This window comes from Vulpes lagopus, chromosome 21 (genome assembly GCF_018345385.1).
Source record: "Vulpes lagopus strain Blue_001 chromosome 21, ASM1834538v1, whole genome shotgun sequence".
Classification (NCBI taxonomy): Eukaryota; Metazoa; Chordata; class Mammalia; order Carnivora; family Canidae; genus Vulpes; species Vulpes lagopus.
In genome coordinates this window covers 7,866,146-7,893,320 of record NC_054844.1, presented here as the reverse complement: position 1 = coordinate 7,893,320, position 27,175 = coordinate 7,866,146, and the positions used below count along the sequence as shown (strand labels likewise).

At 55.0% G+C, this 27,175-nt stretch overlaps 4 protein-coding genes across 6 annotated transcripts; 2 read left to right on the top strand and 2 right to left on the bottom strand.

Annotated features, from left to right (window-relative positions):
• Positions 1-3,698: 3,698 nt before the first annotated feature.
• Positions 3,699-6,214, top strand: SPSB2 (splA/ryanodine receptor domain and SOCS box containing 2). 2 transcript variants are annotated; one of them, XM_041735794.1, is made up of 3 exons: positions 3,699-3,850; positions 4,104-4,847; positions 5,832-6,214. In XM_041735794.1, the coding sequence occupies exons 2-3, from the start codon at positions 4,184-4,186 to the stop codon at positions 5,957-5,959; spliced, it is 792 nt and encodes a 263-aa protein (XP_041591728.1). In that variant the 5' UTR covers positions 3,699-3,850; positions 4,104-4,183; the 3' UTR covers positions 5,960-6,214. The 2 variants fall into 2 exon arrangements, with proteins under 2 accessions (XP_041591728.1, XP_041591729.1); XM_041735795.1 differs by having other exon boundaries at positions 3,842-3,961.
• A 100-nt stretch (positions 6,215-6,314) lies between these two features.
• TPI1 (triosephosphate isomerase 1) lies at positions 6,315-9,661 on the bottom strand. Its single transcript, XM_041735788.1, has 7 exons — positions 9,496-9,661; positions 8,181-8,304; positions 7,983-8,067; positions 7,776-7,908; positions 7,384-7,469; positions 7,004-7,091; positions 6,315-6,914 (listed from the first exon to the last, which is right to left on the bottom strand). Exons 1-7 carry the CDS (start codon positions 9,608-9,610, stop codon positions 6,796-6,798), a joined length of 750 nt encoding a protein of 249 aa, XP_041591722.1. The 5' UTR covers positions 9,611-9,661; the 3' UTR covers positions 6,315-6,795.
• Positions 9,662-10,589: 928 nt separating this feature from the next.
• USP5 (ubiquitin specific peptidase 5) lies at positions 10,590-24,045 on the bottom strand. Of its 2 annotated transcripts, none has more exons than XM_041735784.1 (20): positions 23,814-24,045; positions 20,868-20,993; positions 20,520-20,586; positions 20,210-20,343; positions 19,905-20,050; positions 19,495-19,679; positions 18,961-19,055; positions 17,569-17,762; positions 16,746-16,817; positions 16,371-16,458; positions 16,122-16,247; positions 15,509-15,662; positions 15,020-15,194; positions 14,304-14,392; positions 13,509-13,700; positions 12,854-12,997; positions 12,632-12,777; positions 12,258-12,411; positions 11,900-11,984; positions 10,590-11,266 (listed from the first exon to the last, which is right to left on the bottom strand). In XM_041735784.1, exons 1-20 carry the CDS (start codon positions 24,021-24,023, stop codon positions 11,173-11,175), a joined length of 2,676 nt encoding a protein of 891 aa, XP_041591718.1. In that variant the 5' UTR covers positions 24,024-24,045; the 3' UTR covers positions 10,590-11,172. The 2 variants fall into 2 exon arrangements, with proteins under 2 accessions (XP_041591718.1, XP_041591719.1); XM_041735785.1 differs by having other exon boundaries at positions 13,578-13,700; positions 23,814-24,029.
• Positions 24,046-24,181: 136 nt separating this feature from the next.
• Positions 24,182-27,123, top strand: CDCA3 (cell division cycle associated 3). Its single transcript, XM_041735793.1, has 6 exons — positions 24,182-24,867; positions 25,084-25,259; positions 25,509-25,638; positions 25,871-26,164; positions 26,289-26,392; positions 26,520-27,123. Exons 2-6 carry the CDS (start codon positions 25,140-25,142, stop codon positions 26,676-26,678), a joined length of 807 nt encoding a protein of 268 aa, XP_041591727.1. The 5' UTR covers positions 24,182-24,867; positions 25,084-25,139; the 3' UTR covers positions 26,679-27,123.
• The last annotated feature ends 52 nt before the right edge of the window (positions 27,124-27,175 follow it).

Below are 27,175 nucleotides of genomic sequence, written 5' to 3'. Positions count from 1 at the left end.
GATGGGATAAATAAGGGATTTTCAAGGGTAACTTTGACGGTAAGACATTGTTGTCCTCTCATCTCTCCCAACTCTCTATCCCCACAAAATGTGAAGCTTGTAGCCTAGTGCCTGACTTACAGAAACTGCCAGTTCAGTGCCTTCTGCCTAGACTCCCACCTCCCTCAATCCACAAGTGCTCTTCCCACCAAAGTTGCCAATGACCGAAAGATCTCCTTTAATCACACTTGAGTTTTCTGTTCAGTGTCTCCTCCTTAACCCTCTTACTCTACACGCTTTCTCTGGGACCCCTCACTGATTCTCATAGTTCAGCTTCTTTTTTCTTTTCTTTTCTTTTTTTTAATTTTTATTTATGATAGTCACACAGAGAGAGAGAGAGAGAGAGAGAGGCAGAGACACAGGCAGAGGGAGAAGCATGCTCCATGCGCCACCCAGGGATCCCTCTTTTTCTTTTCTTTCTTTCTTTCTTTCTTTCTTTCTTTCTTTCTTTCTTTCTTTCTTTCTTTCTTCTTTCTTTCTTTCTTTCTTTCTTTCTTTCTTTCTTCTTCCTTCCTTCCTTCCTTCCTTCCTTCCTTCCTTCCTTCCTTCCTTCCTTTCTTTTTTATTAAGATTTTATGTATTTGAGTGAGAGAGCAGGAGCAGGAGGGAGGAAGAGGGAAAAGCAAGATCCCTACTGAGCAGGAAGCCTGATTGGGGGGACGGGGAACTCCAGGACTCAGGATTCAATCCCAGGACCCTGGAATCACGGCCTGAGCCAAAGGCAAATGCATAACTGGCTGAGCCCCTCAGGTGGCCTCATACCTCAGCTTCTGACTAAAGAATGTCGAACCTCCCAAATTTATACCTCCAGCACAGGCCTCTTACTACTGCTCCAGCGCTGCAATTTTCATATGCATTCTGGATGGTTCCATCTGGTTGTTGCTCAGGCACCTCAAAAACATGTCCTACAGTGAATTCACCATCCCTCCCTCACTCCTCTGGCCTGTTCCAATTGTTTGGTACTACCTTCCAACAATTTTCCAAGCTAAACCTCCCTTTCTCTCACCTCTGCATCTAATCAGCCCACGAATCTTGCAGTTTCATCAGTGTTTTCTTGAATTCTTTTCTTCCTTATTTCTACTGCCTTATTTCAGGTTCTTGACACTTGTCACCCAGGCTGCTATAACCGGTCTCTTCAAGTTCTCTTTCCCTTGAAGCTTCCTCTATATTTTTGTGCCAGGATGGCTTTTCTAAATTTTTTAAAAGTAATCTTTACACCCAACATGGAGCTCAAACCCATGACCCTGAGATCAAGTGTTGCATGCTCTATCAACTGACCAACCGGGCACCCCCAGGGTGGTTTTTCTAAAATGAGTATCTGACTATGCTTCTCTCTTGCTCCCTTCCTATGTATCTCCCCATGACTGGCCTGTCCTGTGGAGGACATTTGCATTCCTTAACTTGGCCAACAAGGCCACTGTCATCTAGCACTGACTTCTCTACGCTTGTCTCTCATGCTTCCTTCTAGCTGCAGGAAATCTGAAGTCTTCAAACATCCTCAAATCCATCTATTGCTTTTTTTTTTTTTTTTAAGATTTATTTGAGGGGATCCCTGGGTGGCGCAGCGGTTTGGCGCCTGCCTTTGGCCCAGGGCGCGATCCTGGAGACCCGGGATCGAATCCCACGTCGGGCTCCCGGAGCATGGAGCCTGCTTCTCCCTCTGCCTGTGTCTCTGCCTCTCTCTCTCTCTCTCTCTCTCTCTCTCTGTGACTATCATAAAAAAAAAAAAAAAAAAGATTTCTTTGAGAGAGAGAGAGCATGCACAAGCAAGACAGAGGGAGAAGCAGACTCCTGGCTGGCAGGGAGACCAACATGGGGCTCTATTCTAGGAGCTGGGGATCATGACCAGAACCAAAGTCAGATGTGTAACCAACTGAGCCACCCAGGCACTCCTGCTTCTGGCTTTTGGCCGACCCCTCTGTCTCAAATGTCCTCTCCATGCAGCAGCCCTGTAGAACACCCATCCTGCAGAGCTACCTCTCCAGGTCAATTCCTCATCATTCTTTGAGATTGAGCCCAGTGTTACCTCCTCCAGGACACTTGCTTAACTACACTTGATTCTTGGTTAGAAGTCCCATCCCTTTGACTCCCATAATACTTTTATATCTCCACAATTTCATCTATTACATGATAAAAAAATTTTTTTATAAATGTCCTGTTAACCTCCTTGGGGATTCACTGTTATACCTTCAGTGGCTTAACACAAATGGTTAAATTTGAACCAGAACTGCTCTGAGTTCACATGTAACCTCACTGAATGTCCTAGGCAGCAGATACCAACAGGATCTCCATTTTACAGAGGAAGAAACAGGCACTGAGGAAGTTAAGTAATTTGCTCAAGGGCAAGTGCATATTGGCCTTCAGGAATGCACACCAAGTTAGCCTGGCTCTACATTTGCCATCCTTCATCACTATATTACATTGCCTTTCTTTTTTTTTTTTAATTTTTTTTAAATTTTATTTATTTATGATAGTCACAGAGAGAGAGAGAGAGGCAGAGACACAGGCGGAGGGAGAAGCAGGCTCCATGCACCGGGAGCCTGATGTGGGATTCGATCCCGGGTCTCCAGGATCGCGCCCTGGGCCAAAGGCAGGCGCCAAACCGCTGCGCCACCCAGGGATCCCTACATTGCCTTTCTACAAGAGTGGATACTTAGTAAATATTAGCAATAGTTTTGCTTAGTGATTGTATCCTAGGTATCATACTTTGTGCTAAGTGCTTTACCTCAATTATTTCAACTCCACAACAATCCTGTGAGGTTAAGTACCATCATTATTCCCGTTTTACATAAGAGAAAACAACTTTGGGGCACCCGGGTGGCTCAGTGGGTTGAGTATCTGACTCTTTGATTTCGGCTCAGGTCTTGATCTCGGGGTCCTGGGATGGAGCCCCTGTCCAGCTCTGTGCTCAGTGAGGAGTCGGCTTGAGATCCTCTCCCTCTGTCCCTTTCCCCCTGTCTCATGAGTGAGAGCTCTCTCTCTCTCTCTTAAATAAAAACTTTAATGACAGAGGGAGAGAAAACAGGTTTAGAGTTTGGTGACCTCTCCCCCAAGGTCATAGAGCTAGTTAGTGACATAGCTTCACTCACAACCAAAGTCTTAATCAGTATACTGCACCATATGAGACCGACAGCTCAGGAAGGCAGGGACGTCCAAGATGAAGACTAGAACAGCACAGAGACCTAGGACACCTACTTCTGAAAACAGAGTTCAGGACCTCAGGTATAAAACAGACCGACTCACAAGTGGGGCAGAAAGAGACCGGTCCAGAAACAGTGACCCAGAATCAAAGGGACATAGAAATAGATTTCTGCGCAATGAAAGCCCCTCCTTGAGGAATTGGTTGCCCAAGCAGCTCAAAGGTCTTGACGTCAGAGAACACACTTCCTGGGATCCCCAAGCACTGATAAATCAAAGAGCTCATTCTGAGCCCCGACAGCCTGGTGCAGACTCCGCGGCCGCCGAGAAGGGTTAACCACCCCGGGGCGGGGACCCGAGGTTACCCATCAGGAAATGGGCTCTAGGGGGGCGTGCCCTCCACTGGAGCGAGCGGTCCCGGGTGTTAACCGCCCACGAGGAGCCCCCGCGGGGGCCTGGCCACGGGGACGGGCGCGACCTGGGGCGGCGACGAGAGGGTTAACCGCCCGGGTGGGCCGCCGGGGGCGGGGCCGGGCCGGGCCGGGGCGGGGCGAGGCCGGGGGAGGTGCTGGAGGCGGAAGCCGCGGGCAGTCTGCGCCCAGCGCGGCTCGCCTTACCTTCGGCCGAGTTCCTCCGGAGGGCTGGTGACCTCTGGGCCTGGAAGCTGAGCGAGGTTCGAGGGCGGTGACGGGGCACGGGGTGGGCAAAAGGGACGGCCCGTGGAGGGATCCAGAGGGGCGAACTCGCGAGTCTCGAGAGAGCGGGACAGATGAGCGAGGGCAAGGTGATGGGCCTAGGACCTTTGGGGGAGCCAGGGGGCGGGGAGGGATGGTGGGCAACCATGCGGCGAAAGCTGGGGTGCCAGGGCAAGGAGCTCCCGCCAGGATGCCGCACTTTAAACCCTCTTCTTTCCCAATTCCTCTCAGGTTACTCCCGAGCGGGAGCTCAACTTTCAGAAGAGAGGAGCCCCAACAAGACTCGGGGATTCCTTCAACTCCTCACCTCCATGGGCCAGACGGCCCTGGCAGGGGGCAGCAGCAGCACCCCCACCCCACAGACCCTGCACCCTGACCTCTCTTGTCCTGAGGGCTTGGAGGAGCTGTTGTCTGCTCCCCCTCCTGATCTGGGAGCCCAACAGCGCCACGGCTGGAACCCCAAGGACTGCTCAGAGAACATCGAGGTCAAGGAAGGGGGGTTATGCTTTGAGCGGCGGCCCGTGGCCCAGAGCACTGATGGGGCCCGGGGTAAGAAGGGCTACTCGAGGGGCCTGCACGCCTGGGAGATCTGCTGGCCCCGGGAGCAGAGGGGTACCCACGCCGTGGTGGGCGTGGCCACGGCCCTCGCCCCGCTGCAGGCTGACCACTATGCGGCGCTGCTGGGCAGCAACAGCGAGTCGTGGGGCTGGGACATCGGGCGAGGGAAGCTGTACCATCAGAGCAAGGGGCCTGGGGCCCCTCAGTATCCAGCCAGACCTCACGGTGAGCAGCTGGAAGTGCCGGAGAGGCTGCTGGTGGTTCTGGACATGGAGGAGGGAACTCTGGGCTACGCTATTGGGGGCACCTACCTGGGGCCAGCCTTCCGCGGACTGAAGGGCAGGACCCTCTATCCGGCAGTAAGCGCTGTCTGGGGCCAGTGCCAGGTCCGCATCCGCTACCTGGGCGGAAGGAGAGGTGAGGCCTGGGGCAGGTGTGGGGAGAGTGTTCTGTTACTGATGGCCGTGGTTTGGGATGGAAGCTCGACGCCTTATAAGAGCAGAGGGAAATGGGCCTTCGTCTGACCTGCCCCTGACTTCTAGTCAGTGCAGGGCAGGGGAATGACAAAAGGTCCACACAGCTGTTACTTATCTTTATTGCCCCGGCAACAGTAGATATGAAAGCTAGGCTTGGGAAGGCCACTCACTAGTTAGTGGTGAGCCCACAGAACAGAGAGGCACTCCGGGGATTAGGACTTTATAGCAGGTGTTATCAGCTCCTGGTGCAAGAGGTGTAAGGCATTAAATGGGGACCGGGCTAGGTGTGCGAAGAGGACTGGCAGTGCTAAGCACTCAGGGTGTGGACCAGATTCCCTGGGTTCTGACCGGTCTGTGCATCCTTCCTTCCTCAGACCCCAGTAAGCGGACTTTGAGGCCCTGGGCACTTGGAAGGAAAGCAGTGAAGGGCTCAGGGCCTTTGGGTGGGGCTACAGGGGTGGGACCTGCTTTAGGAAGGAGGGGGCCAGGGCTTGGGGCTGATGGAACCTCACGGCGCTCTGCAGCAGTCTTCAGCACAGGGTGGGTACCTCTCCACCCCTTACGCCCCTTACCCGTGGTCAGCTATTCTTGAGTGGGGGTAGGGCCATCCTTCCTTTGACTTCATCAGCCCCAGCCCTAAGGCTCTATGCAGTCCACCTGGACCAGCTCCACCACTGTCTTGAGCGTCCTTGATCTATTAGAGGGCCTTAGTGAGAGCTTCACCCGCAGCTGACCATGGACGTGTGAAATCTGTGATGCCTCCCAACCCAAGAGAAGGTGCAGAACTTCGGGGTGCCTTAGATCTCCCTATCAACCAAGACGCAGGGCAGGAAAGCAGCAGGGAACCTGGGCAGGACAGTGTAGTTTGAGGAAGTGTGGCTGGTGGCTATACCCCTACTTACCTTCCCCTCCTTCTCTCTCCCAGCGGAGCCACACTCCCTTCTGCACCTGAGCCGCCTGTGTGTGCGCCACGCCCTGGGGGATACCCGGCTTGGCCAGGTATCTGCTCTCCCCTTGCCCCCTGCCATGAAGCGCTACCTGCTCTACCAGTGACTCCTGTGATACCACAGATTGCGCTGGGGCCTTACTACCCATCCCCTGGGGGGTGGGGAGGCGGCACTGCTGGCCTAGACCAGCTACTACGTAAAGCCGGTGAGGCTGGGCCTCTACCCCAACCCAAGCTCTGGGGATCCAGCAGCCCCGAGCCACCCACAGGGGTGGCAGGGAGGGAGCTATTATTTGAGGCTATGGCCACCTGGTACGCAAGACATTTTTTCCAGTAAAAACAGTAAGAGACATGCTATTGCAGAAACCTGTTTGTGGTATTTTGTACGAGTGTCCTGTGGCTGTCTCAAGAAAGAAAAAGATGATAGGGGCAACTGTTGTGAAGAAGGACAAACCCCAGGGCTCAGTGCCAGGTGTTTATTTCCCCCCACATGTGGGATTGCTCACATACACAACACACACAGGCGTTGGCACCATGGGAGAGAGCAGCACCCCTGGCCTCTGAGGGGAGGACAGGGCTTTTCTCTCAGCCCTTGGCCTCATGGAGCGAGATGGGAGAGGAGGACGGCTTCTTTCTCCTGCCCTCATTGGGGACTGAGGGGGCCCATAGGCAAATCCCACCCCTTCCACCTCTCAGCCAAGGAGAAGTCACCTTGGTGACATGCTTAGTTCCAACCATTACAGTAAGTGGAGAAGGGATTGGCCTGGTCCCAACCGTTACAGGGTAAGGTGTAAACGTAAGGAAGAGGTATAGTTTGGCCACGAAGGGGGCAGGTGACACCATCAGAAGCATGTGCAGGGTGGGGGTGGGGGTAGGAGCACAGTTACTGAGCTTCTGAGCTACCTAGTCCCTGGCTTAGCAGGAATAGGGGAGATGGATGGGCTTATTGTTTGGCGTTGATGATATCCACAAACTCAGGCTTGAGGGAAGCCCCGCCCACGAGGAAGCCATCCACATCAGGCTGGCTTGCCAGCTCTTTGCAGGTTGCTCCAGTCACAGAACCTGGGAAGGGAGAAGACAGAGGGAATGGTCAGGGAAAGGACAGGAGGCTGAGTTCACCCCCATCTCAGGTGGGAGCCAAACCTGTTTACCTCCGTAAATGATACGGGTGCTCTGAGCCACTGCATCAGAGACGTTGGACTTGAGCCATCCCCGGAGCTTTTCATGTACTTCCTGGGCCTAGAACAAGAAGCCAGACTAAGTAAGCCCTTTTCTGCTTTTCACTCAAAGGCTAAAAGACCCTAGGCCCCAATGAAGAAAGGTAGTGTGGGGCAAGAACCCACAGATCTGAGCCAGAATACCACAGCTCCAATCCCATCCAGACCCTGGAATGGATGTCCTTGGACAAGTCACTCTCCTCTGGGCCTGGGGACTCCTGTCTTTAAAATGAGCAGTTGGTTCAGATGATCTCTGTTGCACTCTAGTCCTACTGAGGCAGGTAAGATGGGGCAGAGCTCCTGGGCTCAGTTACCTGTTGGGGTGTTGCAGTCTTGCCAGTCCCAATGGCCCATACAGGCTCATAGGCCAGGACAACCTTGCTCCAGTCCTTCACGTTATCTGAGACAGAGATCACAGATGGAAGGGTTAATGGGAAGGAGCTGGCCAGCCTGTAGCCCAGGGAATGAAGAAAGATGGTGGCCTAATGCCCCCTGGTGGCTGTTGGAGGAACTTCAAGTGGCATCTAAACCATCTGGGCAGGAACAGACCCGATATGGAGGATGCAAGGGTTCTCCCCCTCCCCCTCCCTTTCCAGTGTCAGCATGGAATGGGGAATCAAGTCAGGCCGCAGAGCCAGAGCATCTCACCCTACCCTCTGTGCCTCTAGCCCTAGCCAGGCTCAAAGGTCCCCTTCTCCAGAGTTACCTGCGATGACCTTGGTTTGCTCGAAAACAACCTTCTCAGTGATGCCAGCTTCCCTCTCATCTAGCTTCTCCCCAATGCAGGCAATTACTCCAAGTCCCTCTGCCAGGGCGTGGGCCACTTTCTGTCCAATCAGCTGTTGAGTAGCAGATCTGGTGAGACACCCCTCTTGGAATAAGGGGTCTCTTACCTCCCATTCTGGTTACTCACCTCATCTGACTCCCCAAAGACATGCCTTCTTTCTGAGTGCCCCAGGACTACCCATGTGGCTCCGCAGTCTTTGATCATGCCAGGGCTATTGGAAGAGATAAAGCCATGCTTCAGGAGAAAGCCCACCCTGTAGCCTCCCCCTCAACAAGGAAAGTGAGGGCACAGTCCCCACCCGCCCCTCTCCTGCCTGCATCTCACCTGATCTCCCCAGTAAAGGCCCCGTTAGTCACTTTGTAGCAGTTCTGTGCAGCCACAGCAATCTTGGCATCTAGCTTCTGCCGAGCGAAGTCGATGTAGGCAGTGGGAGGTGCACAAACCACTTCTGGAGAGATGATGGCACAAGAGGATGAGGTCACAAGGAAGCCCTTCCTCAGACTCCATCCAGTGTTCTGGAGTCCTCTTGCCTTCACCTGATTTCTTAGTTCTGCTTCCTATCCCTTCTCTCTCCAGCAAGATCATCTCTGTCCACTTAGCAGCTCAGGCTGGGCCTGTACCCAACTCCTTGAGCCTTCCAGGTGTCCCTGGGAGGCCATGGCCCTGGCCCTGCCCTCTGCTCTTTAACAGCTGTGGTTCTGATTTCTCGGGGCTATTCTGGGCCTGGGCACCTCCTAGACTCAGCATTCTCTTGAAGCCAACCATGCCTCCCTTCTAAAATTGTCCATCCCTACCACCCCCAGGCAAGGATTTTTAGCAAAAGCAGAAGGAGCAGACACTCCTGGGGTTTGTACTGGGGTCTGGGGAGCATAAACCAGGGCCTCTTTTGATCAGGCCCGGGTTTCTGTGAGTTAGATGAGTGGGAGGGTGAGGGCTGAGGACAGCACTCCGGGCCCGCGGGTGGCACGAAGTTGACTGGCTCGTGGAGGCCTTGCGCTTTCCCGTTTCCAGCCTGCACAACGCTGCGGGATCGCTCCTCATTCCCCCAAAGCGCCTCTCGTCTGGCACCTGCTCAGCCCCTCGGTCGGAAGGCGGGCGTCATCGCGCCTGTGGCTGCGAAAGGCTGGGGAAAGGCTGGGGAAAGGCTGGGGAAAGGCTGGGGAAAGGCTGGGGAAAGGCTGGGGAAAGGCTGGCGCGGGGAGCGCAGGCCGCCGCCGCCCGGCCGGGGATTCGGCCCGCCCCGCGGGGAGGCGGCGCGAGGCGGCGGCGCGGGCTACGTGCGGCGGCGCACGGAGCGCACGGCGAGGGGCAGGCAGCTGGGTCCGCGCACCGAGGCTCAGCTCCTCCCCCGCACCCCGGGCGGCCGCCAGCAGCCCGCCGTCGCCGCGGGGGCTCGGGTCCGACCCCCGTCCCGAGTCCGCACCCCGGGCCGTCTCCCCCACGGTGGCCCGAGAAATGCGCCCCCGGCCCGCGGTCGGACAGCACGGTTCGGTGCGGCCCCGCTTTCGGCTGCGGGGCCCAAGTCCCGACCCCCGAGGCCCTCGGGCGCAGCCCCGCACCCAGTGCACGCGGACACCGGCCGACGGGGCTCGGGAGGGGGCGCCGCCGCCCCCCCCCCCCGCGGCCCGGCGAGGCTCACCGGTGTCGGCCGGCACCTTGGCGGCGTTCAGGGTGGTGATGAGCTCCCCCAGGTTCTTCTTGCGCCCGTTCATCTTCCAGTTCCCCCCGACGAAGAACTTCCTGGAGGGCGCCATGGCGCTGGGAGCGACACACTGAAGGTCAGGAGCACCGCGCAGCCGCTGCCACTGCCCGCTTATGTAGAGCGCCGTGAGGCGGAGCTCCGCCTCCTCCCCGCCCTCGGCCATGGCTCGGCCGGCCCCCCGCCCGCCCCGAGGCCCGCCCGCCGCCGCCGCCGCCGCCGCGGGGTTCGGAAGTGCCACCCCCCATTGTAGCAACGTTCCAGGGCGGCCCGGCGCTCGGGCGCTGCGGATCCACCGCCTGGCTTTGGGGAGGAGGCGGGACCCGGCACTCGGGGGAGCCCCACCCCACGATCCCAGCACCCCCGAGGGCCGGAGGGTTTTCCCGGGGGAGCCTTGGCCTGAGATTACGCTGCTGGCGCGGGCTGAGGGCGCTCCGCGGGGCAGGTCTCCAACTCCCTTCCCCCGCCGGAATAGCTGCATCCCTGATCGCTGAGCAGGCACCTCTGACCTATGGGGCGGGGGTGCGGAGTGTCGTCCCAGTTACTGGGCCAGTGGCAGGGTTCAGAGCGGGAGGGACGGTCCACACTGGCTCGAAACTGCAGCTGAGACAGAGGCAGTTCAGACCCCCTCCCTCCCCAACTCCGGGGGTTCCCCTCTGCTCCAGCTGGCCCGCCCCACTGGAGACTGCAGGGCCTAGGGGACCAGAGACATCTGGGAAATAGCCACTTGGGACCTGTCCAGTGTGGCCGCTGGAAGGCAGGTAGAGCTCTTCACCGTCCCCCCCCCCCCCCCCCGTTTGCTCGGTGTCACCCCCCTCCACTGGCTCTGATTGGACAGCCCCTACCCCTCAGCTTCCTCTACTGCCCCCACGTTCACCCCACCTCATCTCACACTCCGCTTCCCAAGAGCTCTAGAACTACTGAAAAGTAGAGAACAGCCAAAGGAGGGGGGCAAAGAGGCAAGGAGCCCAACGGGCTATCTTGCCAGCCCCAGGCAAGGTCAGTCTCCCCCAAGGTATCAAAAAGGACACGACTTAGCCATTATACTTTTATTCACATCGTGTATTTTGGCATTTTTCCAGAGAAGGGGCAGGGAAGAGACTGGGTGGGTGGGGGAAAGACAGGCCGGAGGGCAAGGGGGACTCCCATTTCCTTCGCAGCCCTCCCTGCCTGGCCACACAGGGAGCAAACACTAAGAGGGAGGGGAGGCACAGATGCCCCCTCCTGTGGAAGAGGCTGCATGAAGCTGCACCCACGCGCACGCACACACACAAACGAGCCCCCCTCCAAACCAGGGGCCGGCAGGGTTACACAGAGAAGCAGAGCACTGTGGGTTCAAGGGGTGGGGTGGGGGGACAAGGAAGTCTCCTCACAGACAGGTGGCCGGCCCCTCCCATCCCCCTCCTGCTCTATCCCCAAAGTCTCTCAAGTGTCCCCCGCTTTGCTTGGCCATTCTCCTATGGCCTCTAGCTTCTTCCCTGCTGCTGAGGACAAAAAGAAACAGGGTACAGAGCAGGGGGGGGGGGGGCTGAAGTCCATCATCCACCCATCAGCCCCTGTCCCTCATGCCAGATGGTCTGTCCCCTGTCCTCCGTGGTAAGGGCTCAGGGCAGGCCTTTAGCTGGCCACTCTCTGGTAGAAGTAGATGTAGCCCAGGTCCTTGGGTGGCTTCTCAGAGGCACACACTTTCTGGTCATTGTAGATCACCCATCTGGGGGAAGGGGGAGAAGGATGAACAGACTGGGCATCCACTTTGCATCAACTTAGTCTCTGACACAACCCCAGAGTTGATCCTGGTGATTTTGGGGCAAACATTCCCAACACCCTCAGCCTGGGCCCCAACACCTGCAGTCGAGCTGCTACCTGCCTGAGGGGAGCATCCCAATCTCATTCTCCACCCAAGTCTCTAAATCCTTCAGTATCTCTGCGGCCACCCCCAACCCATTCCTGTCAGGCCCAGGTCCGCAAACATTTTCTGGAAAAGGGCCAGACAGTAAGTAGTTTAGGTTGCATCGGCCATCCGGTCCCTGACACAATTACTCAACTTTCCTGTTGCAGTAGGAAAGCAGCTACGGATGATACATATGTGAGTAAGTGTGGTTATGCTCATTAAAAATTTTATTTATAAAAGCAGGTGGCCAGATGTAGCCTTGAGCTGTAGTCTGCTGAGCCCTGCTATCAAGCATTCTATCAATTTCTGGTGTATCTGTGCCATCCCCCCACCCCTAATCAGCAGGCCTTTCCTTTCTCCCACAAATACTCTAAGGACTTCCAGGATGCCCCCACCTGTTCATTCATTCCCACCACACTCCCCAGTTCAGAACATACCCTGCCAGCCCCTCACCTGCCTTCCTTCTTGATGTGGCAGACATAGTGACCACACATGGTAGAGGTGCCCATGTGACTGATGAAGGCAAAGAGCTGATACTCTAGAGGAGACAATGAGAAGGACCCCTGAGCACCAGTCCAAAAGATGCATCTAACAGCCCAAATTCAGGACGCCAATCTCAGGGACGGGGGGGCAGGGACTCGGTCATAAGTCTGTCTTCGCCTCCTAGGACCCCACCTTCAGAAGCCACGTCAGTGGAAAGAAGCTTCTGACCCTGCTGCCACCTGAGGGAAGCAGAGTGGCCCTGCAATAATGAGCTGGTAGCAGACTGGCTAGATTGCACTGGCCTGTCCTGTTTCCCAGGGACACTCACTTCCAGGGCCATCCCGGACTTTAGGTCCCACCGGCACAGACTCGGAGATGGAGTCGGCAGCCGAGCGGCCCTCCGAGATGTCCATGGCGGCTTCTGCATCCAGGTCATCAATGTGACTGAAGATCCAATCCACGGCCCTTTCTAAACTATTGTTCTTGGAGAGGAGGGAAGTGTTACTCTTTCCAACACGTTCCAGGCAAGAAAACCACTAGCGAAGGCCTCAGCTACTTCAGGACAGCCACAGAAACATGGAGCCTTGGCCTTGGCCACCTCATACCGGCTGTCCTTCGTCTTGCTCACAAAGGACAGAACCTCATCCCCACCCCCTTCTTTTCCCCACAGGCCCCCAGTCCTCAGCCGGGGGCAGCCCATACCGTGGCCCGAAGTGCTTTCAGGGCCTGGTCCCGGGAGAAGCCCATGGAAACGATGGTGCTCACGCAGTCTTCTGGTGGGGGGTCAGCTGCCGCACTGGTGGAGCCGGGCCCACTGGAGCCAGGCAGGATGAGGGGGTTTGCAAAATCTGCAGAGGTGAAGGGGTTGAAGCATGTGTGGGAGGACAGTGGCCCTGTGCCACCCTGCTACCCACCCCTGCCTACCTGGATCGTCCATGTGTGACATGACCCAGTTCATGGCGGCCTCAGCCCCACTGTTGCCCGTGTAGTAGACAGCTTTACGGCAGGCATCCATCGGGAAGCCCATCTCCACCAGCTGGATGATGACTGATTCATCCAACATGGGTGCTGCGGGGGGTAGAAGTGAGGGCACGGTGACCTAACTCCTGAGGCCACCATCAGCTCCTCCTGCCTCCCCGCTCTACCCAGCCCTCTCCCAACCACCCATGCCATGCATTTTTCTCCCACAGCCTGGCCCCTTACTCCAGAACTAAAATGACAGAACAACACAATGTGGGGCCAGCAGTACTAAAGACACAGAACTGACGCTGAAGATCTCCCCAGGGACCCCTTCCATGCCCATTCTCCCAGAATGGGCCCCATTTCTGGAGTATGCTGCCTCTCCCTATCCCCAAGCAGTGAGGTGACAAGGTAAAGAGGCAACTGGCCAGCGCACCTGCCAACCACACAGAGAATGTGGCTGGGAGTGCTCTAGCCGGTCCTCACGTCCATCAAAAGAGGGCAGGGGAAATTTCAAAGGGAAGACAGGAGAAACATGAAGGACAAGGCCAAGGGGAGGCAAGCGGAGAAGACCCCCATCAGCAAAGGAGAGAGACAGGCAGGAAGAAGAGTCACTAACATGTCGGAGAGGAGAAGTGAGGGGAGCAGAAGGAGTCTTCGTCTTCGTTGCCATAGAAACCAAGGCTACCTTTGGGCTCATCCGGAGTGACCAGGGGTGGGGCAATGTCAGGCAGCTCCTCCTCCCCAGGCTGCAGCCCTGTACCCCTCAACTGGGAGATGTCTAGCTCCTCTGGCATCTCGATGGACACATCTGTAATCAGAATGGCAGGAAAAGGGTCACCTCAGCAGCTCCCTGGGGCCCTCCCCAAGAAAGTACTTGGGGTTTCTCAAAGCCCTGCCCCACACTTTGGCGCTGCTTTGACCCAGTACCAATTGCAGGGGTCCTCATGTAATACAGCAGTGGGCCTGGGAATCAGGAGACTCTAGTCCTAAATCAACCTCACATGTACTATGGACAAGGACGGGGGCCTCCGACTTGTCCCACAGAATGATCTCGTACCTCTGTGGGTCTTAACTTTATCTATGACGTGAAGTACAATCAGTAGTTCTCAAAAGTCGCCAGGGGCTATAAGCCTCATGAGAGCGGTTTCAAGGTTATCTAAATGAGAACGTCTTAACAAGTATAAAAATAAAACCCTGAAAATCATTTTTGGTTGTAAATCATCACTGTAAAATCAAGTGTTTCAATATTTTTAGCCAGTGCTTTTCAAACTTGACTCATTTGGAAACATTTAGGGTAACGTTTTCCTCCTTCCGGGGAAAGGTGGAAGAAATGCTAGTTTACACACAGTGAGGCCCCTTCTTTTTCTAGCATTTTCTACATAACCTCCCTCACTTGTCCCAGCCACCATACCCAGTTTCTTGGGCACCCAGTCTAAGCCGAAGGTGAACTTCTTGATCTGGATGACCAGGTAGTCAGGGAAAGAGGCAAATCGTGTCGTCCTAGGGAAGAGAGAATGTCCTGGTACCCAGAGAATCCCAAAGTTCTCTCCTGGAACCGCCACCCTGGGGTTCAGCCTCTTGCTGGTGGAAGTCCTGATAGCCCAGAAAATAGTCCATATTCTTATTTTGCCCTGGGCAGGCATCACAGCATCTGCAGACAAGGAGCAGCAGAAGCCAGAGGCCTGTTCAAGGGGGGGGTGGAGATGGCTGAAATCCCTTGAGACTGAAGCATTCTTTCAGATCTTAAGCTTATGCCAACAACAGAATTAGGCCGAAACTAAGGTCATTTGCTAGAAATCCATATTCTGTTCAAAACTGATACTCTGTGCCTTTGCTCTGCCAACGTTGAGGGGATGAGTGGATGGAAGCTGACTACCGTGACCCTGTACCGCAATAAAAGAGGGAGTGGGGGGGTGGGGCAGGACAAGGTGATGTGGCAACCATCCACATCTACTCCTGCTCGGGGCAGGGGGCCTCTTGCTTCCCAGGGGGCCAGATTTCAACCCCAGCTGACACAGCCCTGGGAATCCAACCACAAAGGGATGAGAGAACAAGAAAGAGGTAGAGTATCTGTGGGACTGTCCTGACATCGGCCTGAAACCTTTGGTGCAGACCACCAGGACTTACTTGACAGCTACTGATTTGGCCTGCAGGGCTGTGCTCCAGAAGTCGTCCACCTGCTCTGGGGCCCCATAGGCCTCCAGGCAGGAGCTGAAGGGCACCTGAGCGCGGACCAGTTCTGGCAGTGGCAGCTTCTCCTCCTCAGCTTGCCGCTTCTTTTCCTCATACTCCAGAAGCTCCTCTGGTGACAGAAGTGGTGGGTGAATCCTTCAGGGGCTACGTCTCTTTCCCTCCTCAGCCTCACCAGACAGGCTCTATGTCCCTGACTGCTTTAACTCCTCCACCCTCCCTCAAACCTGCACGACGCACACCCATATGTGACCTCGTCTCTCGTCCTCAGCGTAAAGGTCATCCTGCCTCCCCGAGATGGCCCAGCTTCAGACCTCTGGCTGGGGGAGCAGGGTACACAGTGGGTTCTGCTCCTACAGGGCACCCAGGCACTCTTCCTAGAGCTTGGAGGCCCGTGGCACCCAGGCCTCGCTGAGAGCAACTTGCCTTTGTTGAGGGCCGCATCCATGGGCACAGGCAACTGCATGATATAGTCCACTCGCTGGGTGTACTTCACCTTCTCTGTGGCCAGGCACTTGATCTTTTCCTCCACCAAGAAGCGGAACACCTCATTAGGATTTTCAGAGCTCCGGCAATTCCTCTATGGGAAAGAAGCAGAGTGGGGAGGTCTGCACAGCCAGGGAAGGGGATGGGGACCTGAAAGAGTCGCTGGGGGGGGGTCAGAGAGAGAGAAGAGTGGGAGGGGGTCTACCACTAGATCTTTCCCTAATTAACGCCCCCTCCCCAGTTCTGGCACCGTGATATACTAGGACACTGTAATGGAACATGACTGTATTTTTCTCTATAGGTGATATGCATCCTCATATCATTTTCTTTGGGTGTATCCTTAATTCAGCTGCAAGCCCATCAAGTGTAAGGATCATTGCTTAGCTTTACTGTTCTCACAGGGAAGGCCCAGGGCGTGCAGACCCCTTGGCTCCAGGGGTGGGGCTGGTTGGGGCCGACTGGAAAGAATGGTCAGGAGAGAGAAGGGAGAGAGAACTTTGGGCAGATGGAGGGAGCGTGGAGTGCCCTCCCTTACCATCTTCCCGGCTCTTACCTCCACCATGTTGATAAGGTGAAGAAAGAACTCTTGGGCATCCTGCTGCCGGTTGGTGGAGAACTCAGGGTGACCCTTGCCAATGAGGGCCTTGAACATCCGAGGGGCAATGCCATCTTGAACTTCCTAGGCAGAGCAAGCACAGCGATTCAGCCAGGGCTCAAGGGGCCACCAAGGGGCCATGTTTAGACATCTCCCAGACCTCAGTTTCCCCGTAATTCCAGACTGAAAGGAGAGTCCCAGACTCACCTTTTGTTCTGGCACCTGCTCCCCATCGCCTGATTCTGGCGCCGGCTTGGAATACTCTCCCGAGAGAAGGCCATGGCCCAGTTTGGCCCTGCATTAACATCGAAGAGAACCATTTAGCTTCAACCAACTAATGATCGCCTGTCATCTCTCTGTGCCTTCCCCACCCCAACTCAGCCCCTGCTTACAGCCTTTAGGCAACCCTCTGAGATATGAAAAACCTTAGATTCCCCGCTGGAACCCAACTCAAGACAGACAGCAGGGCCAGAGGCAGACATAAAAAAATGCTGCCCACCACAGGTGGTCATGGGAGAGGAAAGAAGACACATGGGCCGCAAGGCTCTCAAGAGCCTTTGAACACAGGACCTGGCTACGTACACCTGGGTGCTGAAGTCCTGGGTAGGGTCCGTTGGGGCATTCTGGAAGATCTTCTCCAGTTTATCCACATACCTAAGAGCCAAGGGAAGCATAATCAGAGGTGCTCTGGCCTGGATTCCAAGGGAGAGGGAAGGGAGTATAATCTACTTGCTCAGGAAACAGGCTCCCCCCTCAGTGGGGAGTTACGTGGTTGAACCACAGAGTCCCATCTTCTAAGCAGCCTGCCTTTCCTCCCCTTGTCAACTATGCCAGCATGCAATGTATTCTGCTGCATTATTTCCTGGCCTCCTCCCCAGGAGCGAGCCCAGGGAGGGAAGAAGGCAGCCTGGGAGAAGGGGAAGTATGGTTCGCATTCCACAGGATGGAATGGGCCAACATGCTATGAAGTTTCCACACATGTATTAAGTCCTTCTCAGTTAGAAGGCAGACTTACTATTGTTCAGAATGTATCTTTTTGTCTCTCTCCTAGTGTCCCAGGCTCTCCCCCCACCCCCCAAGTGCTACATATCCTTGTTTGGTCCCCATCTGCTGTCATTGGTCAAAAGCAAAGAGTACCTCCTCCCCCGAGTCAATCAGGAGGCCAGGGAGCACACTGGGATTCGGGGTTCTGCCCTTGGTGGGGCTTGCATGGCTAGGTGACCATGGTGCTCTAACTGATGGAAGCATACCAGCCACAGGGTAACAAGAATGAAGACCGAGCTAGAACACAGAGGTACTGATGGTAGCTGAAGGAGGAGTGTGCCTAAAGGCTGGCATCTAGGAGAGCTGCAAGGTCAGGGGTACAGGGCCTAAGGGCCAGGCATGGGGAGGGGGTGCCACTCACTTCCTCTGGAAGTCAGGGATGCTGAAGAGCACCTGGACCACAGAGTTGAGGTAGCAGCTGTTACCCAGGTTCCGGATGCCCGTGTAGCCAGGCCCAAACAGGGGCTTCAGAGGCACACCCGACTCCTGGATCAGCTCCCATTCGCCAATGCGCTGGTTCATATCTATCTCCAACTCTGTCATTGTCTTATCCGTCTGCAAGGGAAGGTGCATTTCAGACAGGGTGAGAAGCTCAGCCCCATATTTCACACTGATCCCTCAGAGGGTCCAGGACGGCACCCAGCTGAAGCTGTGAATCTGTTCAATTATGGATTCTAACGTGGGAGACACACTGGCTAAGCTTGGTCCCAACCCTGGAAGGCCATGAGTGACTATCCCTGAGACCTGTTAGTCATCAGACCTCCACTTGGGTGAAAGAAAGAAATGAAGGTGAATCCTTCCACTCGACGTATTTTTTCCCATTCTGAAGTCACCCCATCTTACCCCTCAAGCTTCACTTCCTTGATCCCCGCGATGAGCCAGTCCTCCTGCTGTACACTACTCCTGTCTCTCTCCCCCTCTCTTTTTTTTAAAGATTTTATTTATTTATTCATGAGAGACACAGAGAGAGCAGAGACATAGGCAGAGGGAAAAGCACGCTCCCTGTGGGGAGCCCAATGTGGGACTCGATCCCAGAACCTCAGGATCGTGCCCTGAGCCAAAGGCAGATGCTCATACACTGAGCCACCTAGGTGTCCCACTTTTTCTTTTCTTTTTTTGAGTAGGCTCCACACCTAGCATGGAGCCCAACATGGGGATGGAACACACAGCCCTAAGATCAAGACCTGAGCTGAGATCAAGAGTCAGACCCTTGGGCAGCCCCGGTGGCACAGCAGTTTAGCACTGCCTGCAGCCCAGGGTGCGATCCTGGAGACCCGGGATTGAGTCCCACATCAGGCTCCTTGCATGGAGCCTGCTTCTCCCTCTGCCTGTGTCTCTGCCCCTCTCATTCTCTCTCTCTCTGTTTCTCATGAATAAATAAATAAATAATTCTTAAAAAAAAAAAAAAGAGACCCTTAACTGACTAAGCCGCCCAGGTGCCCCTCTACATCTCTTTCACAGCGCCCACCGGTTTGTGGTTATTCACTCATTTGCCTGAGCAGACAATGAATGTCTGCCTTTCCATCTAGAATGTAAATTTCTCTTATTCATATAGTGACTGGTACATAGTAGGTACTCCAGTAGCATTCAATGGATGAATAAATTATTCTAGAAAGTTTTTTAAAGGAAGCACAGATGCCCTGGGACTAGGAAAACTGTGGCAGCTGTTGTGGATGGGCTACTTCAGCCTCCGGCCAGGAAGGGCCCTGGCAGGCAGGGATGAGGAGAATTGGAAGCTGAAGGGGGACCTCACCTTCTGCATCTTTAGCATGTCGATGCCAAAGTGGGACAGGTGCTCAGCCAGGTTGGGGTCCAGGACCATGTCATCCTCATCATATGAATACACATCTAGGGCGGGAGGCAGAAGCAGGGTCAGAAGAGGTGGCTCTGGACTGGCCTGGCCACTGACCAATCCCATTCCCTGCCCCAAGGGGGCGTTGATGGGACAGGAGGAGGATCCCAGAAAGGTAACCCTCACAAGCCTTTCTGAGACTGGCTGTCAGGGAAGGGATGACTGAGCATGAGGGCTGGAGTTTCCTGGGACTCTACCATGTAGGATAAGGTGCTAGGGTCAGATGGGTTTGGAAGGATACTCACTAAACACATAATGCTGGTGATCTCTAAGAAAGGGACTGGGATTTGGGGGGCCTAACTGAAGATTTAGTGTTATCTGCAATATGTTCATTGTTAATCAAGAGAACGTACTGATGTGTTACTCGTGTCATACACAATGAGTAACAGTTAAGCACACTTCAGCGCGGAGGGAGCCAGAGGAGGGAGGGAGTACCAGCTCCGTCGGGTGTGATGGTGCCCAGCTTGACAGCTAATGGGTAGCCTGTCTCCCTGTAGTGCTCTACGGCATGGTTGTTGCCACCACTGCCATCGAAGTAGCGTCGGCCACAAAGAATGGAGCCATCTGTCAGGTTGAGCCACAAGTTCTCTCTCATGTCACACTTGGAACACTTCCAGCCACTAAGCCAGGGAGAAGAAAGTTAGCTGAAATAGGGGTCAAGGGTATCTGGGATTGGCCCCCTGCCAGTCAAAGAGCTCTCTCCTCTTCTCCTCTGGAGGTCCCTTTGCTGAGCTCATCTCCCCCAGTCTCCCTCTGGCCCTCTCTCCCACCAGATCCCCCAGGAGGGGGGCCTCTCTGCCCCTGCTCTGGGGATTGTGCTCCAAGGTGGAGGGGCCAGGCCTCACCAGGGAGGGATTCGAGCAGGGTTGTCCAGCTGCTTGAGGTTGAAGGCATGCTTAGACACCTGCCGTACTTCCCCATCCCACGCCTGTACCTCCTGCTTGCGGGAGGCCGAGTCAGCCGACAGTAGGGCCTCCACCGCACTGGTCACCTGGGGGAAGCAGAGGATCAGAGACGGTCCCCAGCCTGCCCCCCTCCCGCGCCCCTCCAGGCCCTCCATCTCCAGCTTTCTCAGTGGCTTGCCCAAGACATCACTGCTTGGGCCCCTGCCTGCCCTAGAGCTCCTGAGAGGGTGGGAAGGTATTCGCACCCGATCTCTGACGAGGTCAGGCAGGCCCCCCAACCCATCCCGGGCAATCTCCAGGTAATCCGGCAAAATGACAATCTTCACATCCTCATCATATTCAAACTTCTCCTCACTGAGGTCAAACCCGCCTTCCATACCTGGTGAAACAGGGAAGAGAGAGGGTAGGACAATCACCACAAGTAAATGTCCCTCCTCTGATACAGCATCTCATTTTGTCCCCTCCACTGATCAGGTCCATTCTTTTGGGGGTTGCCAGCACCTCTGAGAGCAAAAGAGACCAGCTCAAGAGGAGGAGGACTCTAACGGTGCTCACCAATAGCCAGCCGGGTGGGCTTCTTACGCGGGGGGTCTCCAGTGCCTGTAGTGGTGTCCTCCTCTTTCTACAACGAGGCAGGAAGGACAGGATCAGCAATGAGTACCAGGGAAGGGACAAGTGGGGAGGATGGACAGGGCAGAGTCGATTAATCTTGGAAGGGAACGGAGCTTAAAAACAAGACAAAACAAAAACACACAACACATGTGATGAGTTCTAATGATACAAACAGAAATAGGTGGGAAACTGAGGCCAACGGGAGGTCAGAATGGATGTGACAGATTCCAAATGGAGGCCCAGTAGCACGTGCCCAAATGTCCCCAGGCCTTGCCCCCACCCTGTCCCTACCGGGCGCCGGGTCCTCCGGAGGTGCAGGTAGACTCGCTGGCCCGTCTTGTTGAAATGTCTCTCCACATACTGTTTCCCAAAGCCCAGGAATGTGTTCATGCAGATGTAGAGGCCACCCTCAGACTCCTGCAGTGCAAGAGGTGGGGACAGAGCACAGGGAGGATGAAGCCTGGCTAGGTGGGGAAACCAAGACCCAGGGCCAGACACTGCCTGTTTCCAAAACAAAGCTCGGTTCTCAAGCACCATGTGGCTCCTAGCAAGTCATTTAGCCTTTCAGGCCCTGGTACAGGGTGAAGATTCTTCCCATTCTCCGCTGACTTTGATAACAACCAAGAAGGACCCCAGGAGCTGAGCAACACCTGTCAATCACATTCCTCCTCCTTCCGGTCTCTTCTTTGGGCTTTGGAGCCTTCCAATCAATTGTAGAGAACTCCCTTTACCTCCGTCCTTGAGGTAAATGGGAATCAAATACCATGGACCTCCAGTGCTAGTGCTTACATTCCGAAGGAAAAGGGGTCCTTTCCTGGGAGAGGAAAGACCTGCATGTCAGACATGGAACCTAAACCAGGGACACAATGACAAACCCTGCCTAATCTCCAGGACCAGAAAACTTTCCAGACTGGAAGAGCAGAGATTCGAGTACCTGAACAATACACCCAACTCCTGAGCTTGCCAGCAAGCCCAGACTTTTCTTTTACCACACCCTACAAGGGTGTCAGACCTTGGTCCACACTGAGAGAGAACTCTCCTTTCCTGCTAAAGCCTGGCTTCAGGGTAACAGTGCCTTATCTGGGGCTCACTGCTATACTTGGGCCCAGTTCGACAAGGCACATGAAGACCAGCATTCTCCAACCACCACCCTGCTGCCTTCCTTTTGACCAATAACTAAATCCCCACTGAAGTCCATCAACTGCCAACCTCAGAGCCATTCCCTCTGTAGAAGAATCTAGCAACACCTTCTGAGACAGTTAAAACACATAAAACCCAGGAAGAAGACAGAGAAAGACAAGGGCCCAACCTAAATCACAGCTAAGGAGGGAGGATGAGCTGCTCTAAAATGCAGCAAATCTGCTAGTGCCTTTGTGAACAGTGATGGATAAAGTGGAGGAGGTAACTGGAGAAAACAAGAGTCTTCCCTCGGATTCAAGCAACGACAAGCATCTTCTTCCTTGAATAAACGCCTCACTGGCCTTGAAAAATTCTCTGCTGTGATACGAAAAATAGGGCATCGTCTAAGGCAGTTCCTGGTCCCATACACTGCTCTGTACCACTCCCTAGAACAGTATGGATTACAATGTTCATGAGCAAGTGGAGCATTTCTCATCAGGGAGATCTAATAAGCTCTCTTCTACCATGAACCCAATGTGAAGATAATCAAACATGCTGGAAGTCGGTTAGGAAAGCAACTAAGAAAAAAAAGAAAAAAAAAAGGAAAGCAACTAAGCCACACTGGAGATCTCCTGACTTGGGATGAGAGAAGGAAAGTATAATAAGCTTACAAAAACACCATTTGGATATTTGAAGCAGTTACTAAGGAGAGACAGGCAGGAGTGTGAAGAGGGAGCCACTGACTTCTACCATCTGTTGGTAATTAACAAAAACCTTTCCCTCCTGAGAAAGACAGTCCTTCACCAAGCCTTGCACTTGATGAACCGGGTGGCATGCCAGAGCTCGGTGGTAACCGAACTCCTCTGTTGGAAATAAAAAATGCTGGTTTTCCCAAGGCTTGGGAACCCTCGAGCACTGCTCTGAGCCGTCCTCTTTTAGCTCTGCCAAAGCTAGACTCCAGAGAAGCAGCACATTGTCTGAGGCTCAGATCAAAGCCTAGCAAACCAAGCAAACCACAAATCACAGTGATGATACCGAACTGGGCCTTAGATCATGTTGCTATCCTCAGCACTGGCGATGCATTAATGAAGCCTTTCCACTCTGACTTGCAGTTTTCCCAGCCATGAGCTGGTCTGGCTGAACACCCTGGGCAGGGCCCAGCCCCCGTGGGTCGGGAGGGGTGTGAGGGGGGCGGGTCCCAACCAGGCTGCTGCCCTCTCAGTTCAGGCTCTGGCCAGGCCAAAGGCTAGTCTCTGCTTGGTGGTGACAGGGGACGGCAGAACTGCAGGAAGGGAGGTTCCGGGTGGAGCCTGCAAAACGTGAAGCATGGTGTGGGTGGAGGCTTTGTCTAACTAGTCAGGAGTGGGAGCAGGTTGGGAATGGGGTCTTAGTATCCTCCACGAAAAACACCTTCTCTCTGGGAATACTTTGAAAAGGGCCCCCTCTGCTCTCTGTGACGGGCGGGGGGGAAAAGAGACGGGGGTGGGGCCCCAATTCACCTCAAAGGAGAAACGACTAGAGCTCTCCTCCCTTCTTTCCTCTCCTCCCTACCAGCAATGACCCACCTCCCCGCCCCCTGTCCACATTAACCATGGGTGGAGTCTCTCTAACTAGGCCCGTCTCAGACCCGGCCTTCTTCACGGTCACTTCCAGACTACTAGGCGCATAGCAACTGCAGTCCCCACCCTCCAGCCCTCACCCAGGCCCCGAACAGTGCGGGGTCGCCCCATCCCTCCCACACCAGACTACAAAACCCGGGGAGCCGTGCGCGGCAGGCAAGGCCAACTCCCAGGCTTTCGCAGGGGTCCACTTGGGGGATGTAGTCCGACGATCGGGATGCACCTCTACCTTGGAACGGCAATGAGGGGAGAGAGCGACTACGATCCCCACAGTGCTCCACGAGACCGGGAACGGGTGAGGCGGGCGCGGTGGCTTCCGGGGGTGGTAGTCCCACGACAGCTCCAGCTAACTAAAAGCAACGGCAGGGAGGAGCGTGGGAGACTACAAGTCCCATGGTGCATCGCAGGGAGGCGGTAGCTCAAGCCTTGCAGGCCCCGGCAGAATGACCAGGGCGATGGAAGAAGTCGTGCTCGCTGCGGGCGTGGGGAATGGGCTTACCGGTGTGTCGAAGGAGAAGGCGCACTCGTCTTTGTGGACCCGGTCTCCCGCTTTAGGAACCCGGATCGTCGGTAATACTGACAGCAGCGCCTCCTCACTCAGCTCCGCCATGACACCGGCAGCAGCTCCTCCACACACAGCGGCTCCCACCGTTCCCAGTCCCCCACCCCCTAGGCTTGCCGTCCAATGAGCACTACTCGTTAGGCGCATGCGCTAAAGGGAAGCCGCGCGAGAATGGCAGTTGGACGCCGCCTGCCTACTAGTGCTCCGCCCTCTGCCCTACTCCTGACTAACGCCAATGAAAAGCGCTTCTAACGCAACCGATGGTCGAAAGAACCAATCCCACTCTCCTAGGGCAGAGCGCATGTAGAGCAGCGAGGTGGGTCCCGGAGTTTTGGATGCTCGGACTCTGGGACCCCGACGGCCCCCTTCCCGTGTCTTCTATCAAAGAGCAGAAACAGACGGTTGTTTAAACCAATCAGCCCCAGAAACTTTCCTGGGCCCTGCCCAATCGGAAAATAGAAGGGCAGTTGTATTTCTTGATATTTGAAAAGGGGCTGCCCAATGAGGCGGAGTCTGAGAGGGCTGGTGAAGAGTGACTGATAATGCTGTCAACCAATAAGGGTTACCGCCTCTCTCACCTCAGAAAAACCCTCAACTACCTCTCCAGCTGAACCTGTACAAAAGAGCTTAAAAATTCAGAATTTTTTTAAAATAAAATCATTTGGTTTTGAAACTGAAGCGAAGACTGGCACTCCTCAAAGTCTCAGGACGGACAACTCGCGACTCGCTGCGGAACAAAAGTCCCCTGCTCCGGGAGGCGTCCGCCCCGGCAAGCCGAGCCGCCGCTCATTGGCCCCCCACGCCTCATGATAGACGTCGTCCGGGCCCAATGACTCCCTGCGCTGGAGGCGGGTCTCACACACGGGCCTATAGGAGCCTGCGGCGGCTCCACCAATGGAATCAAGGCAGGGGGCGTGGCGGGAGGTTTGAAACTCGGCGTCGGGAGTTGAGGCTCCAGTTCTTGTGCTCCCAAAAGAGGAATCGGGGCCCGGTGAGTGATTTGAATAAATTAAGGAGTCTTTAAGAGGGCCCGGCAGGCCGGAAAGAGCCGGCTTGGCATCTGCACCAGCCATCATCTATCTACACAGAGGCCTCTGGCCCAGCGGCCCGGAGGCTCCTGGGCGGGGAACCGGGAAGACCGAGTGGTCTGGAGTCAGAGGTCGGACGTGGTCGCGGAAATGGCTGAGATCTGAGTCGTTTGTCACAGGCATCCCCTCCTCGCCCCGGGCCGGGCCCTGCCCCACCTTATTCCTCCTGGTTGAGATGGGCTCAGCCAAGAGCGCCCCAGTCACTCCGGCGCGGCCCCCGCCGCACAACAAGCTTCTGGCCAGAGTGGCGGACCCCCGTTCACCTAGCGCCGGCATCCTTCGCACTCCCATCCAGGTACTCTGGGCCGGGTTGGGAAGGCAGAGTCGGGATTCTTGGGCCTCTGCTGACCCTGATTCTGAGAAATCCCTTGCGCCCTCCTCCTCCTAACCTGGGGCCTTATTTTCTACTCTCTTAATTCGGATGGGGTAGGCTGAATGCCTAATGGCCTTGGCAGTGCCTCTCTGGAATATCATCCTGGGCCTAGAGTCCTGGGAAGGAGAAAGAATCAGGGTCCAGACTTGTTTTAGCTTTTGGTTCTGCCAGGTGGAGAGCTCTCCACAGGTAAACCTACCAGCAGGCGAGCAGCAGGAGGATCCTAATCAGGCCCAAGACTCAGATCCCCGCTCTCCTACCCTTGGTATTGCACGGACACCTATGAAGACCAGCAGCGGAGGTAAGTGGTGGGGTCCAAGGAATTGTGGTAGGGTTGTCACCTAGCATCCTTGGGTTGGGCCAATGATGAACCAATCTTGCTCTTCTCTCAACATTTCTCCCTCTTACCTTGATTTCTCTCGTCCCAATCCCTCACCCACCAGAGCATGAATCCTATAGTTCCTGTACCTTTTCCTCCTTTTTGAGTTATTTGTATCATAGGGTCACTATTTCACTTTACTTCTCCCCTCTAGAGCCCCCAAGCCCACTGGTGAAACAGCTGAGTGAAGTATTTGAGACCGAAGCCCCCAAGTCGAATCTTCCCCCAGAGCCTGTTCTGCCCCTAGAGGCAACTTCATCTTCTGAATTGGACTTGCCTCTGGGCACTCAATTTTCCCTTGAGGACCAGATGCCACCCTGGAGCCAGACTGACCTCCCCTCCAAGCAGGTTTTTCCCAAGGAGGAAGCAGGACAGCCCTCAGAAACCCCCATAGCCAGCCAGGGCTCGGACAAGCCCTTGAGAGACCCTGAGACTCCCCGATCTTCAGGTACAGGATCTAAGGGCAAGGTAGAGGGAAGAGAAATCAGGATAATGTCCATGCATGAGTAGAGGGGGAATAAACTGTAAACCCCTAATTTTGGCTTTTGGCTTTAACTCCTGACCCACCCTAGGTTCTAAGCACAATAGACGGAAAACAAATGGCAAGGCACTAGGGAGATCTCCCCTCACCATCCTACAAGATGACAACTCCCCTGGAACTCTACCACCACGGCAGGTAAAGGGAGAGAGTGCGCAAACTATTACTAAGAAATCCAGGGTAGAGGGAGGGAGGCCTTTGACCCAATCTTCCATCTCCTGAACAACATCCCTCCCTGCTCCAACTCACACACTGCTTTTGGCAGGGTAAGTGGCCTTCTCCCCTGAGTGAAAATCCTAGGGAACTAAAGGAAGGGGCCTCTCTGGGATCTGGACGACTTCTGAAAACTGGAGGCCGAGTGTGGGAGCAGGACCAGGACCAGGACAAGGAGAATCAGCACTTTCCAAACTTGGTGGAGAACTAGGTGCGTGGCCCTAGTGCTGGGCTCACCAGGGGCCTGGTGACGTAGCATCCCTTCAACCCCATCTTTCCCTGGAAGACGGGAAAGGCTCGACCCCCCCTGAACTCACAGCTTGGGGACTGAGCACTTTCTTGGGCTATCTTTGTGTCTCACGTGTTTCTTGTATATTAAAGAAAGTGGTTTTAAATGATGTTTTTAAGTGTTACACCTAAACCTTTCTGTATATAGAAAAGCAGCCAGGGAAACTTGGGTTCCCTGATGTCCAAGCCACTTTCACACACTTCGCTTAAGTCCTGGTGTGCCCCAGAGCTCCGTCCTTGGCCTTTTCCTGTTGCTATCCCTAGGTGTTCACTTCTAGGGCTGTAGCTATCCCCTGCGTATATTCTGGTAACTTCCAGGTCTTTCCAACTGGCCCTGACCTTTATCCAACTGCCCCATAGGCACAATAGAGTCAGTTTGTCTAAGGTTGAATTTGTGCTCCCCCCACTCCCCAAGGTTAT

Bases quoted from the DNA above. Each gene is read 5' to 3' on its own strand.
- SPSB2 (XM_041735794.1), top strand. From the start codon at position 4,184: ATGGGCCAGACGGCCCTGGCAGGGGGCAGCAGCAGCACCCCCACCCCA. The intron at 4,848-5,831 runs GTGAGGCCTGGG...TCTCTCTCCCAG, and splicing joins CTACCTGGGCGGAAGGAGAG to CGGAGCCACACTCCCTTCTG.
- TPI1 (XM_041735788.1), bottom strand. From the start codon at position 9,610: ATGGCGCCCTCCAGGAAGTTCTTCGTCGGGGGGAACTGGAAGATGAAC. The intron at 8,305-9,495 runs GTGAGCCTCGCC...TCATCTCTCCAG, and splicing joins CAAGGTGCCGGCCGACACCG to AAGTGGTTTGTGCACCTCCC. The intron at 7,470-7,775 runs GTAACTCTGGAG...TCTCTGTCTCAG, and splicing joins GCAAACCAAGGTCATCGCAG to ATAACGTGAAGGACTGGAGC.
- USP5 (XM_041735784.1), bottom strand. From the start codon at position 24,023: ATGCGCCTAACGAGTAGTGCTCATTGGACGGCAAGCCTAGGGGGTGGG. The intron at 16,459-16,745 runs GTACGTAGCCAG...ATGTTAATGCAG, and splicing joins CAGGACTTCAGCACCCAGGT to GGCCAAACTGGGCCATGGCC. The intron at 13,701-14,303 runs GTATGGTGGCTG...TTCTGATTACAG, and splicing joins CTGGGTGCCCAAGAAACTGG to ATGTGTCCATCGAGATGCCA.
- CDCA3 (XM_041735793.1), top strand. From the start codon at position 25,140: ATGGGCTCAGCCAAGAGCGCCCCAGTCACTCCGGCGCGGCCCCCGCCG. The intron at 25,260-25,508 runs GTACTCTGGGCC...TGGTTCTGCCAG, and splicing joins TCCTTCGCACTCCCATCCAG to GTGGAGAGCTCTCCACAGGT. The intron at 25,639-25,870 runs GTAAGTGGTGGG...TCTCCCCTCTAG, and splicing joins TATGAAGACCAGCAGCGGAG to AGCCCCCAAGCCCACTGGTG.